Source organism: Sturnira hondurensis, unplaced genomic scaffold (assembly GCF_014824575.4).
Source record: "Sturnira hondurensis isolate 20B ecotype Veracruz unplaced genomic scaffold, ASM1482457v3 Scaffold0004152, whole genome shotgun sequence".
NCBI classification, from domain to species: Eukaryota; Metazoa; Chordata; class Mammalia; order Chiroptera; family Phyllostomidae; genus Sturnira; species Sturnira hondurensis.
In genome coordinates this window covers 4,951,823-4,966,816 of record NW_028076783.1, presented here as the reverse complement: position 1 = coordinate 4,966,816, position 14,994 = coordinate 4,951,823, and the positions used below count along the sequence as shown (strand labels likewise).

General features: G+C 40.6%; 1 protein-coding gene across 1 annotated transcript; it reads right to left on the bottom strand.

Annotated features, from left to right (window-relative positions):
- Positions 1-312: 312 nt before the first annotated feature.
- On the bottom strand, positions 313-14,582 carry NMUR2 (neuromedin U receptor 2). The gene is made up of 4 exons (XM_037045014.1): positions 13,857-14,582; positions 6,023-6,107; positions 3,394-3,519; positions 313-605 (listed from the first exon to the last, which is right to left on the bottom strand). The coding sequence occupies exons 1-4, from the start codon at positions 14,580-14,582 to the stop codon at positions 313-315; spliced, it is 1,230 nt and encodes a 409-aa protein (XP_036900909.1).
- Positions 14,583-14,994: the final 412 nt, after the last annotated feature.

Sequence of the window (14,994 nt, the reverse complement as noted above, 5' to 3'; positions counted from 1 at the left end):
TGACACAGAGCCTGTGTGACTCAGGACCAACCATTCCCAAGAGTGGAAAACACTCACAGCATAGCTGCCATGCTTGGCTTGTCGTGTTCTCTTCATAAACTAGTGAAGGGGCTTCAGACTGCTAGGATAGAGGAAAAGGAACTAAAAGAGGGAGGTTCTGGGTTTTAGATCCAGATTTAAGCAGCACTTTTCACATTCATTTTTTAGAAACACCTGGCAATGGACATGTAGTTCTCAGAGCCATTTCACCTCCCTAGTATTCTGTGAGAAGGCATAATTTTGGGCTGTCCTTCATGGAGGCAGAGAGGGACGTCAAGCCTTTGAAAGCTCCTTTCTTGGTGCCTGTCTGATACAGAGGGCTGCAGGGAGGTGAGGGCTGCAGGTTGGCAGCTGACAGGGGACCTGGGCACCTGCCTCTTCTGTCAGCTCCACCAGGGGGCATTCTGTCAAGATGTTCCGCTGGGCAGGGGGCCCTGATGGATGATGCTGAGGGTGCCACTGCTTGCAGGAAGGAGAGATCACATTCTGGAATGCAGTTCGGAAGCGGTGGGAGAGTAAGTTATAGATTATGGGGTTGACAGCTGAGCTCAGGTAAAAGAAGACACCTGGAATGCAGGAGATTAAAGACACAGGGAGAAGCATGACTGTTGAACAAAGGCCTAGAATCCCGGTGACTGCCTCTTTGGGAAGTGATAATACATACAAGATTCTAATTGAGGATACAAAATACTCTACCACCTGTGTACACAGAAATCAAATGCAGAAAGATTAAAGCATCGTGGCAGAATTTAGGCTGGCGAGGGATCTCACTGAGATGTTCTGCAACATCCTTTAATCCCCACTTGTTTAATTAAAGAACATGTTCCCACAGTATTAATGAGAGATGCTTAACTATCAGAGGAAGAGAGATGCTTTTGTCCCATTGGAGTTGTGCTTAATTCTATACTTTGAAACTTGCAAGTGATGGAGAGATGGTAGATAAGTCAAGGCATCGTCCCTGCTGAGATTCCTTATTTGCTTAAAATCTCTTCAAAGAAATATTTCCCAATGCTCTTTCTTATTTGGCTTTTTCCTTCAATGGTTCTTCCTACCTAATTTCCAGCTTTATTAAATAACTTCATTTTGCCATTTACTTTCTCCACTGAATGCCTTGCACAGTGCCACTTTCTTGTTTGGTATAGGCTCACCCTTTATTACCATGTCCGATTTTATCTCCCTAAAGCCCAAGAGGAGCCTAAAGTTGAGATTTGCCTAAAGTCAGAGAAATTAGCTTATGATTGTGGGCCTTGTTTATTCGGTGGCCTTCAATTCTTTCTCTGCAAAATGGGAATGATAGTACAAGCCTAGCCCACCTCTCTGGATTATTATGAGGATAAAGCTGAGATGCTATCCAGAGAGGGGCTGAGAATGGCTGAGAATATAAAGAAAGTGATGGGTACTGTCATCAACATGCTCATCATGTTCTCATGTATTCAGTTCAGGACACTGAGAGAGCCATATGCCTTGTGCTCAGAAGCGGGGAGAAAGAAATATAGAAGGAAAGCATTTTTATGGACTGTTAATTCATTTGATAAATATAGATTGAACTCTTATTTTGTGCCAGGAACATTGAGATACATTAGAATGTTGTGTATTTAGACTTCGTTTTCTAACTTTTACAGAGGCAAGCTCTGCCTAATGTCAATCATTAATAATAAGATAATACCAAATAATATCTGTTAAGAGCAAAATATGTGATACCAACAGCCATGCTCAGGAAAGTCACATATGGCATAAATACAAGGAGTATGATGGTCATGAAAGATTAATGGGGGTGGTTGGACTCTAGCCAGACCCTGAAACGGATAGGAGATAGTTGGGGAAGAGAAGAGAGAGGACTGAAGGTAGAAGACATAGCATGTACAATGTGCAGTCGGGAATAACGCAGAGGGGCAGAGCTCTTTAATTAACCAGTTTGACAGGCATGTGGTCAATGGCTGGGAGCAATGTAACTTGAGGATCAAAAGGCAGGGTGGGGGTCATTTCTGTAGCACTCAAGGTTTAATCTGGTTGGTACTTATAGGGGAAGGAGAGAGAGACAATATCTTAACAGGAATGTGATATACATGTCATGATTTGGACATCTTAAAATGGTTGTCTTGATATATTTGGAAAGGTATAGTCAACTAGACAAGTCTCATGAGATCTCATCGTGTTTTCTAATTTATTTAAATACTTCCATTTTTCTCAGATTAAAGAGCTATACATATTTTTTGACATTTTGCCTATAATAAATAGTTTTACATGGCAAAAAGTTCTAATGTCCAAGTATAAGCTGAACACAAGGCCTGATGAGTAGAGAAGAGGGTGTAGAAAATAAATAGTATACACGGTATTCAATATACATACGAATGTTCTTGTTTTTGCTCTGTGCACATTTGGAGCTTAGCTTGCATAAACTGACCTTTTCTTTCCTCTATGAACTAGCTGGTGACCAGCAGAGGTACAGGGACAGGCATGGTATGAACCTGAGGCCAACAGACACACTGACTGAGAAGAAGGGAACTACATGGCCATTCTCTGCTCCATTTTAGCTAAAATAACTCTGAACTTGAAGTTAGATGATTTGGTCCCAAACCTGTTTTCACTATTTGCCAGCAGCGTGCCTTTGGGCAAACCATTTTTTTCTTGTGGAATTATTTCTTCAACAACAAAATGGGCCTGATAATGTGCACTTAACCTCATTGTGATAATTATAGGAAGGTATAGAGCATTTCAGAGCTTAAAAGCTTTTCATTAGCTAGTATTTTATTTGCTTCTTACCATCAGCCCATGGTTTGGATAGAGCAGGTGTTACTGTCATTTTATAGTTGAGGAAAAATTGGCACAAAGGAAGCCATGTCCTTCAGAATAGTAATGGTGAAAGTGAAATGCAAATCCAGGTTCTCTGACTTTGTGACCTGTCCACCTCTATCTGTACCATATCCTATGGTATCTTCAACAAGCACATTAAAGTAGCCCAAAGGCAGACCTTGATGCCCCATCAGGCTTTCGTAAGGACCAAACACTTGCTGAAACAATACAAGATTTCAGGGACCTGGATATTTAGTAAACAAGAACCAATTCAATCATGTGTCCATTGGGAAGAAAACCAAAGGAAGCACTCCTTAGACCATTTTCCTGCCGTAGTCATCATGTGTAGAGTTGGGGTCTTCCATGTAGCAGCATCTAAAGTACTGATCTGGCGCATTTATGCTGGGCCACTAAAATACTTAATTGATATTTAAATAAAATAAAAATTACAGTATGGCAGGCCCCTGTGATAAATCCAGACAGAACCTACTGCTTTAAGCAAGATGAAGAACCTGTAGTTACCTGGATGTTTGTGATGCAACAGAGGAGCTAAGATTTTACCTGACACCACGTGGATGAGGTTGAACACAGCAGCCAGGGATTCAGTCCACTCCTCCACAAAGCTGAAGAAGAGCCGATCAATGTGGAATGGGGTCCAACAGATAGCAAACACTAAGACCAAGACAACTGAAAGAGAATGATAAATGGGAGAGCAAAAGGCACTCAAAATGAGGATAGGTGTCAAATGCCCATGAGTCCATCCATTCCTTCTAACATTTCCCCCTCTATCTCTGTTATAATTACTATAGATCAACTAGAGCATGAGGCACCACTATTTAAAATATTTAAACACAAGAATGAATTATGTAGGATGTGGGATCAGTTTTCCATATGTGTAATGTTAATTTCCTTTAGAACATTTAAAATAGGGTTGAACTTATTCTGAAAACATTCTGTTGTGGACAATGAATTATGTTGTGTGAACACTGTTGGAGCCACATAAACTGGTTATATAAATAAAATGGTTGGGTTCAAGCAACTGGTGTCCTTTAAAGTCATAGATTAGTAAACTAGTCAATATAGTATGAATTTATCTTGTTACTCTAGAAAGAATTAAAAGCGTTTCTGAATTGAGTCATTTAAACTTCTGTAAGGGTGAGCGGGGAGAGGAAAAGAGAAAAACTGTGAGTATAACACTGCTTTAGAAGCATCTTTTGATTGGAATGGAGATGTGTCTATTACATTGGATGTTTCTAGGGCATAGAATTGCTTTCAGTTTCTTTTTACTTTTTATTTTAAAATAATTACAGAATCACAGGAGCTTGCACTTTCTAATTTCTTATTTTCAGCTCCCAGGACAGCAATTGGTGCTACCGCAGCTACTCTTTGGGGTGTTTGATCTCCACAAATACAAATGTATTTTTTTCTTTTCTGAAGTTATGAAATACTTCCCTTTCCCAAAACGTGATGCTTGAGATTTGCCTCAAAACAATCTTGTAGGGATGAGGGGAGAGACAGGGATATAGATGAAGCACTAGTGGCTGTGAGTTACTAATGTTTGAGACTGGCTGAGGGTGTGCGAGTGTTTGTTTCAGTTCCCTGTGCCTGGGAGCCCATCTGCGCACCACGTACCATCGTTAATAGTGCAGGTATTTCCTGTTGGCATTAAACACATTCAGAGTATGTTGTTTGTCTGTGTGGCGTGGTTTCAGGATTATCTGGAAGTTCCTTCTGAGTTTACCCCTCCGAGAAAAAGTCTCTAATCTGCCCATTACTGTCTATAATTCCCTTGAATGAAAAGTTTGATTGCTTTTAAAACTGAACCTCCCCACCAAAGGCTTTACAGAACATTTACAGAACTTTACAGAACATTTTATCATCGTGACTTTAATGTGAATGTGCTTCAAGTCTTTTTGTGAGAGTAGATTATGATTAAGGAGAAAGTGGAGAGATAACGAAGACACAAGATTTCTTAACAGGGAAAAGCAAGTGCCAACAGGGTCTAAAACATTTCCAGGAAGATGACAGAGTCAAAATGACAGACTTTTGTGACTTGCACAGTTTTTCTTTGCACATAATGCTATATAGTTATGGTGAATGCTTCATATACGTATTAGCCTGGAGGATTTGTTTCTTTTAGGTCTTAGGTTTTGACTTGGAAAGTATATCATGAACCTCTTTTCTCCCATCACTGTCTCCTTTAGGGTAGGGCTGGACCAAATATTTTTATAATATTATTTTGAGAGAGTATGGATTAGTGCCTAATTTTTATAATTATAGAAATTATATTTTATAATTATAGTTATAAAATTATAATGGTAAATTTTAATATAATCCATTGCCTAAATTATAATTGTAATTTTATAATTATATAAAATTATACTTTTATAATTATATTATAAAAATATAATTTTAAAAAAGATTTTATTTATTTATTTTTAGAGGGGAAGGGAAGGAGAGAGGGAGAGAGAAATGTCAATGTATGGTTGCTTCTCGTGGGTCCCCCTACTTCTCATGGAATTGGCCTGCAACCCAGGCATGTGCCCTGACGGGGAATCGAACTGCGATCGTGTGGTTCGCAGGCCAGCGCTCAATCCACTGAACTACACCAGCCAGGGCTAGATATATAATTTTTAAACATCTTCTCTGCACAAAAGTGTTGTTTCATATGAAATCATGCAGTGTCATAGACGGAGTAACTACAAAGAGATGCTCCTGGACAACTGTCTGTAATCTGGAGTTAAAGACCTCATGGAGTCCAAGAATGAGGTTCAGGGGTTCTCTGGTCCCCTGAAATGAGTTGTAAAACATTTTGTGTCTGTGCATTTGTACATTTTCTGAGTGGAACATTCACAGCTTTCATTAAATTTTTAAATAAATTCTTAACAAAATAGGTTAAAAAGCACCTACTTATTTTAAGGGGGGAAAGAGATGCTCAAAAGCTCAAGGAGTAGATGTGATTTGCCAGGCTCCAAGCAATGTGTTCCAGAGGATGCAATTCAGTGTGTGGTTTTGAGTTTTAAAAACGTAAATATTCAATGGAAATCAAACAGGTCCTACAAACTTGAGTGTCTAGGAAAACCAGATAACATGTTTCAGGAGAGTTTGGTCCTGGTCCCAGAAGCACTTTCTCTGCACCAAATGCAACTTTTTGCTTTCATAAACACAAATAAAAAAATGGAGGACTCACATAGCATTTTGGTGACTGATTTTCTGGAGGGTCTTTGAATATTTGCAGTTATTTCTTCTGCCTCAAGGGTTTGGTCTCTTGTTAGCTGCAGGGAAAGTGGAAAGAAATGTCAAGAAAGAAAATATTTTTTTCCTGTGTTAGAGAAGTGTTACTCTAACACTCATTCTGCAGACCAAAAACTGAGCTATAAAATAAATGTAAGAATTGTCAAAACTTAACAATAAATTAAAGGTGGAATTGGATCTAGGCCCTGCAACTCAGCTAGATGAATGGATGTGGCTAAATTGCAGTGTGGCCATCTCTCATCTGCTATCTGTAAAACCCCTGTTGTATATATAGTGTGTGTTAATAGGCATTCCACGAAAAAGGTGAAATTATGAAGTGAAAAAATGTTAGATAGGCTTTTTTCATTCATTCATTCATTCATTCATTCATTTATTGAATAATTTTGTTAGACATGTATTAGAACATAACCTTTCTGTTATATGTTGCATAGGCAGCAGAAAACCAAAACCGGTATTATTTTTGTTTTATGAGGTCTATAGTCTTCATTGTGAGTCTGCATGTTTCCTATGCTAATGGACATTAAGATTCTTCATAGGGGATAGTGTATCACCCTTCCCTCATACCCATGTTCCACACCCTCCATTTCTCACCCCAGCCTTACGGAGGATAGTGCTTTTGTGACTAAACAATACCTTCCTCCAAATTGTACAATACCAGGTAGCATCTTGAGAAGCACAATCTGGGAGATTCTACTTTACTAATATTACTAATAAGGGTGTATGTTTTGAGTTTAGAAGTTAAAAATACTTATCCTTGTTGGAAGATATAGCAATTCTTGAAGTAGCATATGAAATTTCTAAATATTAATACTGCCTGTACATGCAACCCTTTCATGCTTGGTTCAAGTCCCACCTACTCCTGGAAGGTTTTGGTGGCCAGTGTAGCCCACCGTTCTCTCCTTCTGAACTCCCATAGCACTGAAGATCTACGTTATTCATCTAGTTGTGGAATTTTCTTCTCTTTAACTTATATATTTTTATTCATGAGTATAGTCAGCCAGATGAAGGAAGCTTTAAGGACTCATAATAAACTACCACCACATATTCAGAAAATAGTACAGTTTATCTTTGCCAATTGGTTCTCTGGGATTTATTCTCCTCTTTTCTTGTCAATAGTGCCCCAATCTTCCCTTAGAGAATTTATTCCTTCTCCATTCTTAGCAATTAATTTGGATGGGCACGATCCCTTTTCCAGCTCTCAGTTTAGTCCCTAGATAATTTAGCTACTAACTATTCTTCAGTCACAATGGTGGATAATTGGGACCAGTGAGATTTCAGATATTTGCTTATACCTCTAGGAATGGAAGTTTCATTTCTCTTTTATTGGGGCTGCTAGAGGGAGCCCTTCTTGTTCTCTGCGTGTGAGATCTGGGATTACAACAGCTATATTTTTTCCCACCAGAAGGAAAGTGCTTGGAGACACCAATGAGCCACTGTGTAGCTCTTGAGGTTGAAACGAACATCATAGAAAGACAAGCAAAGGAACAAAAGCCAACTTAATTTATATAGTTTTAGGGTAAATTAGGATTGCTTTGTTGAGTTTTAAGTAAATATATTCCAATTTAAGCTGAAGAAGAAATTAGTGTGGTTGTATGTAACAGTGGAACAGACCACTCTGTGAATCAGTCTGCTTCCAGGGCTGGGTGGCATTTTTAGAATATTTCATAAAACGTGTTTAAAGTTAAATAAAACTTGAAAGAGAGGTCATTAAATGTTGCCTCCAAAGTCCAACAGATCACTGCCCCATCTCCCTACCAAATACGGAAACTCCTAGCAGTCAAGTGGCTCTCAGGACCCCACCAACCCTAAGGTCCATGGGGATGATGAACACACCTGGCCACCTCTCTCTCAACTCTGTTGGTGACTATATTGACTACATATGCCTGGGTCTTCACAAAGTGAGAGATTCAAGTTCCCATGAGATGTGACCCTTCAGAGTCACCTAGAACTTGGAAAGACATAGGGGGAAATATGGAATACGGTGCAGTTGTTATGAATAGTGGGAGGAAGCCAAGGGGGACAAGATGTTATTAACATGATAGTAAAACCAAAAATGCAGGTAGAATGCCTATCTCTGTCTCTGGCACCTGACACCCGGGAAGCTACATGTTATTGTCCTGAATCCACTCAAAAGACCAAAAGGGATCTTTGATGAGATAGAGTGTTCTATTTTTTTTTTTGATCTATGGGCTTACACGCATAGGTTTCTGAATCCCTTCTAGAAATTCTTCCTCTCAAGGTACACCTGCCCACGCACAGTGCTTGTGCTGGTAGGAGCAGCACCTTCAGAGGTACAGGTGCAGGTGCACCTGCTTCAAATTACAAATCATACTGATAATTCCTCTTTAGTTAAATCTACTGAAGTTTCTAATTTATTCACATCTTTTTAAAAAATGTGTCATTATTAAAAGATAGTTATTAAATTATTTAATTTCAGTCCATTATTAAGAATAATGGAAGGATATTGAGATCTAGTCATTGTATCTTTGGTTGGGTTTAGCAGTTCTCACTGGGAATTTCTCTACCTCAAGAAACAATTTCCTTGAAACATAAAGCAAACAGTTCATACAGTTCTTTTATGAACAGGCTTTCTATACAACATAGTTTGCTCTGAAAAGAAAATCATGATGTATTAATCACTGCTTACTTTTCAGCTCCCTTAGGTTAGAAGAACACAACTAGCCATTGGGAGGAAGAGTGAAAGACTGAACACCTGTACATGTTACATGTTGTTCTAACAGAGTTCTAGGGGCTGACACAGTAGAATAGGATCCAAACAATTTGTCTAGCTAATAGTAAATGCTACTTTATTTTTGAATGATTTCATTTCCCTTCAGATGTTTGGCGAAGTAAGATATTCAACCATTAGTTATTCCCACCCACCCCAAACTTTTATTTTAAAAGTAAAGTCACAAAAAGAGGAGTGAAACATTGTGGCTACTGTGTAAGAAGTTTGGAAGTTTTCCCACCCCCCTCCCTTTAGCTATGGAGGACAAAAGGTGAAGGGGAGAGCCATGGGGGACAGATATCATTCAGGTCGATATGTGATCCTGATCAGTTGTTTATAGCGTCACAGTCACTCCACCAGCTTTTCATGTGTATTGTCTGTGGAGACTAAACTTCAGAATACCAAGATATTATCATAGGTCTTGTGTAAATATCTCTATGGTCTGAATAAATTTTTAATTAAAAAATTGTTTTACTCTGTTTGGCATGGATGAATTCTGTGACAGTTCATAATGTATTGCTCTTTGACTCAAACATTAATGCTGTGTGCAGGTGATACAAGGAGTTTGCAAGAGCTTCACTAGAACTTCCTCCCAGATGGGAGGAACTTGCTCTGGGATTGTCTACTCTCTGTCTCCACCAAGGTTGAAATTTGGAGAGCAGCTCAGTGGAGACTTGTGTCCTGCATTGAAGCAACACTACATAGTCATCACTGAGCATACATAGGACTCTCCTCCTCCATCCCTGGTCCTGGGATTTCATCAGTCTTTGGTTTTTTGCCTTCTGAAGGCAGTGGGTCCCAGAGTCCATCATAGCTTTAGATTTGCCAAGGGAATTGATAACTTAATAATCCTCAGAGTTGCTTAGGCCTTTTAAAAATCACTTAGATTGATTTCCATCAAGATGAAGGCATAGGTAGACACACTGTGCCTCCTCCCATAACCAAAATAAGGATAGCAACAATTTAAAAACAGAAAAACAACCACTACTGACAGAAAACTGAACTGTATGGAAGTCAGACAACCAAGGAGTTAAAGTACAACCATTCATCCAGACCGGTAGGAGGGGCAGAGTTGGGAGGCTGGGCAGAGAGGGGTCATGGGAAAAAAAGCAGCAGTTGGCAGACCCAGCAAGGAGGTAGATTGTTGATGGGCATGGAACAGTGCATCTGGTCCCACATTGGCATACAGATAAACCAAGCGAGACTGGACATTGAGACAGACCATGTAAACCAGGGTCTCAGCAACTGGGTTGCCCTGCCCAGGTGAACACCTGAGGCTCCACCCCTCACTCTGTCACAGGCCCATCAAGACAAAAAAAAATGGCCCAAATGAAAGAACAGATCAAAGCTCCAGAAAAAATACAACTAAGCAACTAAGGGATAGCCAACCTACCAGATGCACTGGTAATCAGGATGCTCACAGAATTGGTTGAATTTGGTTGCAGATTAGATGAAAAAAATGAAAGCTATGCTAAATAAAATAAATGTATAGTAATCAATAGTGATGGGAAGGAAACTTGGGCTCAAATCAATGATGTGGACCAGAAGGAAGAAAGAAATATCCAATCAGAAAAGAATGATGAAACAAGAATTCAAAAAAAATGAAGAGAAGCTTAGTAACCTCCAGGACATCTTTAAATATTCCAACATCCAAATTATAGGGGTACCAGAAGGAGAAGAAGAACAACAACAAGTGGAAAAGTTATCTGAACAAATAATAAATGAGAACTTCCCCAATCTGGCAAAGGAAATAGACTTCCAGAAAGTCCAGGAAGCTCAGAGAATCCCAAAGAAGGTGGACCCAAGGAGTAACACACCAAGGCACATCATAATTACACTACCCAAGATGAAAGATAAGGAGAGAATCTTAAAAACAGCAACAGAAAAGGAGACAGTTACCTACAAAGGAGTGTCCGTAAGACTTCCAGCTGATTTCCCAAAAGAGACCTTGAAGGCAAGAAGGGCCTGGAAAGAAGTATTCCAAGTCATGAAAGGCAAGGGCCTACATTCAAGATTGCTCTATCCCGTAAAGGTTTCATTTAGAATGGAAGGGCAGATTAAGTGCTTCTTAAATAAGGTCAAGTTCAAGGAGTTCATCATCACCAAGCCCTTATTTTGTGAAATGTTAAAGGGACTTATCTAGAAAAAAGAAGATTAAAAAACCATGTACAGTAAAATGACAGCCAACTCAATAATTAATCACACCTAAAACAAAAGCAAACTAAGCAAACAACTAGAACAGGAAGAGAACCACAGAAATGGATATCATACAGAGAGTTATCAACAGGGGAGTGGGAAGAGCAGAGAGGGGGAAAATGTACAGAGAATAAGTAGCATAGATGGTAGGTAGAAAATAGGTTGAGGGCAAGAATAGTATGGGAAATGTAGAAGCCAACAACTTATAAGTATGACACATGGACAGAAACTAAAGGGGGGGAATGTGCATGGAAGAGGGAGTGCAGGGTGGAAAGGAGTGAAAGGCAGAAAATGGGACAACTGTAATAGCATAATCAATAAAATATATTAAAACTAAATAAATAAATTACTTAGATCAAAAAGGCCCTTTGAGATAATGTTCCCAAGTCTCTTGTTTTGAAGGTAGAGAAGTTAAGTCCGGCAATTAGGGGAATAATTTATTTTTTTTATTTTTAAAAGATTTATTTTATTTATTTTTGGACAGAGGAGAAGAAAGAAAGAAAAAGAGGGAGGGAACCATCAATGTGTGGTTGGCCCACAATCCAGGCATGCACCCTGACTGGGAATCGAACCAACCACCCTTTGGTTCACAGGTTGGTGCTCAGTCCACTGAAACACACCAGCCAGGGTGAGGGGAATAATTTGGATTCATTCATTATTGGAGAGAAAGATATTGAGGCATGCCCAAGTATAGAATTGGACTACTTCTGGGGAAGAGAAATCACCATGAACCACGAGCACCTACACAAGGCCAGGTGTATCTCGGGAATCAGGGAGAATTTCCCTGAGGGAATGTCAGTGAAGTGTGATTTAAAGGATAAGTGAGAATTAGAAAGGTGAAAGGGACTTTAGTGGTAGACAGTAGGAACATTTCAGGCAAATTATATAGCAAAAGGCATATAGCATATGCAAAGGCCTTGAGGCCAAGGATGCAGATGAGGACCTATGTCCTGACTTCAGTCTAGAGACCTTTAAACTCCTCTAGGAGTGACTTTGGAAGCAGGGTCTCTTCCCTGTGTCACTTGGGTAACACCTCATTCTTCTGAGAACAGGACACTGGAAGGGGCATTATACTTACGAAGCAAACTCAGGTGGTTTCTAAGCTGTTGTTTGAGCTGCCACTTAGCTCCTGATACAAGGTAGCTGTAGCGTCATGACAACAAAACAGAATGAAACTCAGAGTAATTGGTAATGGGGGGGTGTATGTGTTTCCTACTCAAAGGTAAGTATTTCCTCCAAACTGACCCAAGATAGGTGATTGTTTGGTGTTGGACTAGATGGTATTGATCAGTTTGTGGTGGAGATTTCTCACAGGACTCAGGGTATTTGGAATCATGCAGAAGTCCTTTTCCCCCGGTGAAATGCACAGGGCATTCTGAAGACATGATTGTGAGCTGGTCTGGGGTGACATGTGTCTGGGAACATAGGAGCCAGCCCTCTGGGAGGAGACAGGCGCAACTCTCTGTCTGATTAGATTTTCTCCTGTGGCCAGACATCTGTGTGCTTAGAATTTGTTTTTCCTACTTAAACCTTGCCATTCACCTTAGGCCCAGTGGGTATTCTCCAATGATGTGAGAGTATATTAATGATCACATTGCACATCGCATCGGAGCCATATGAACATATACAATGTAAATGTGATGTCTATTTTGTTTTTATTTCATTTATAACTCACATTGCTCCTGCTCACAGATTTTTTCCTTTTTTTTTTTTAAGAAATCATAGACTGTTAGAGTATCAGGAGCCTTAAATATGATCTGATATGACCTTTTCATTTCATAAATGTGAAAACTAATTCCAGAAGAGAATCATGTGGATTGCCTAAAGGCATAGTATATGTGAGCTTCAGACCTGAAAGTCTGAATGGTCTCGTGACTGTTTCCTCCCCAAGCTGCTTCCTTAAATGGATATAAAAAGCCAGACTTCATCTTCATGTATTTGGATGAAGTAGGAGAAGAATAATGTAGTAGAAGAGGAATTATGTAGACTCACTCTTACCCTCATCAAAAATAGTTTCTCTCAGCTAATTTAGATCCAGGAAAAAAAGAAAAAAGAAGAAGGAAACCAATTTATCATTATGAGCACAGGAAAGGAAGCTTGAATTATAAGATATGTTGGAAACTCGTTGATAATTTTCTATTAACACCGGCTGTCTCTTATTCACACTGTCTTCCGCTCTATTTTATATATTCTGTTTACCTCCCCGTCCCTAAATCTCCACCTTCTCAAGAGAAGTTCAGGTTGGTCTGATTTAGGCTGTGTTTTGCATTTTAATCTGGCATTTCAACCAGAGTCAAAGCAAGCAGAGGAAAGGTCCTGACTTTAAAACTATACACATTTGTCTTGGAGTGTAAGATAGGCAGGGATAGTTTATGTCAGGCCAAGTTCTGACCAAGTTCGTGCAGAGGAAACTTTCCACGCAGCAGTAGATCTGGGCAGGAAAGTCATCGGGGTGTCCATCTAGGGGTGACCACCTGTGCTATTTAAAATGAGACTCTATTTCAGACCTACTGAATCAGAATTTCTCTGGGGGAGAGGCTTGCACATTGGTATCCACAGTAAGGTCTCTAGGTGATTTGTTGGAACACCTAGATTTGAGAACCACAAATACAGAGGCAAGAATAGAGAAGGTGAGTTAAAGGAAATAATGTATCATTGTGGTTCCTATTTGTGCAATTGAGGCATGTCTTGTAACTTCTGCGTTCCCCCTCTGAGCTCATTCTCTTTTTTCTCTATGCTCCCTTTCTATTCTGAATTTTCTCCAGTTCTAAGTTTTTCTTAGAAAACTTTGAGTCAGTGAGAAAATAAGGGATGCCGCCCTAAGCCAGCCACCGTGCATACTCACTCTGAGCCCCATGAGGTAGTAGAGGATGCTGATGACAGTCATGGGGAGGATGTAGAAGAGGAAGGATGTGAGCTGGATGATGAGATTATAGATCCACATGGGCTTGATTACCGTACAGGTGGCAGAGCCCTGGATCACAGACCCATTGGGGAAGTAGTGGAACTTGATGCCGTGGATGCTGGTGTTGGGCAGAGAGAAGAGCACAGAGAAGCCCCAGATGATGCCCAGGACCCGGAGGGCCCTCCGCCTGGTGCTCTCCAGCTTGGCGCGGAAAGGGTGGCGGATGGCCACATAGCGCTCCACGCTGACTGTGGTGACACCGAGGATGGAGGAGAAGCACACAGTCTCAAAGAGGGCTGTCTTGAAGTAGCAGCCCACGAGCCCAAAGAGGAAGGGGTAGTTACGCCACATCTCATAGACTTCCAGGGGCATCCCGAGGAGCAGGACTAGGAGGTCTGAGACAGCCAGGCTGAAGAGGTAGTAGTTGGTGGGTGTCTTCATACTCTGGTGCCGGAGAATCACCAGGCACACCAGGAGATTCCCAGTGACCCCAACCACAAAAATCAGTGTGTACACCACAGTTATTGGGAGGAAGAGGTGGCTGCGCTGGGGCCCACAGAAAAAGGTCAGATAGTCCTCGGTGCTGTTCAGGTATTTCTCCAATGGATCTTCCAGGTCGTGCTGGGGGATCCAGGAAACATTCTCATATTTTTCCATCACTGACATTAAAATCCAAGATCTAAGTTTCTTTTGATATGAACCTCTGTTATCTGGTTTAGCCCAAGATAAGCCAGAAAGGAAAGAGAAAGCAGACAGGAGAGCACAGACCAAGTGCAGGAGGCGGGAGAGGGTGAGTGCTTCTGCAGGGATCTCTTTTGAAGAGCCCCCAGACAGAAGCCCCGCCCCTCCCTAGGCTGTGGGCCAATGAGTGTGTGTCAGAGAGAGCAGAGGACAGCCTTGCGCGCAGGGAGCAGGAGAGGAGGGGAAAGACATTTATTTCTCTGAATTGGAAGGAGCTGGCAAAAACGACGCTGAGGGACGGTGACACTAGCTTAAGGTGTGGGCACTCTGAGCAGCGCATTTTGCAAAGCTGTGGGACCCTGGGTGGAAATACAAGTTAAAATTGTAGGGTCACGGG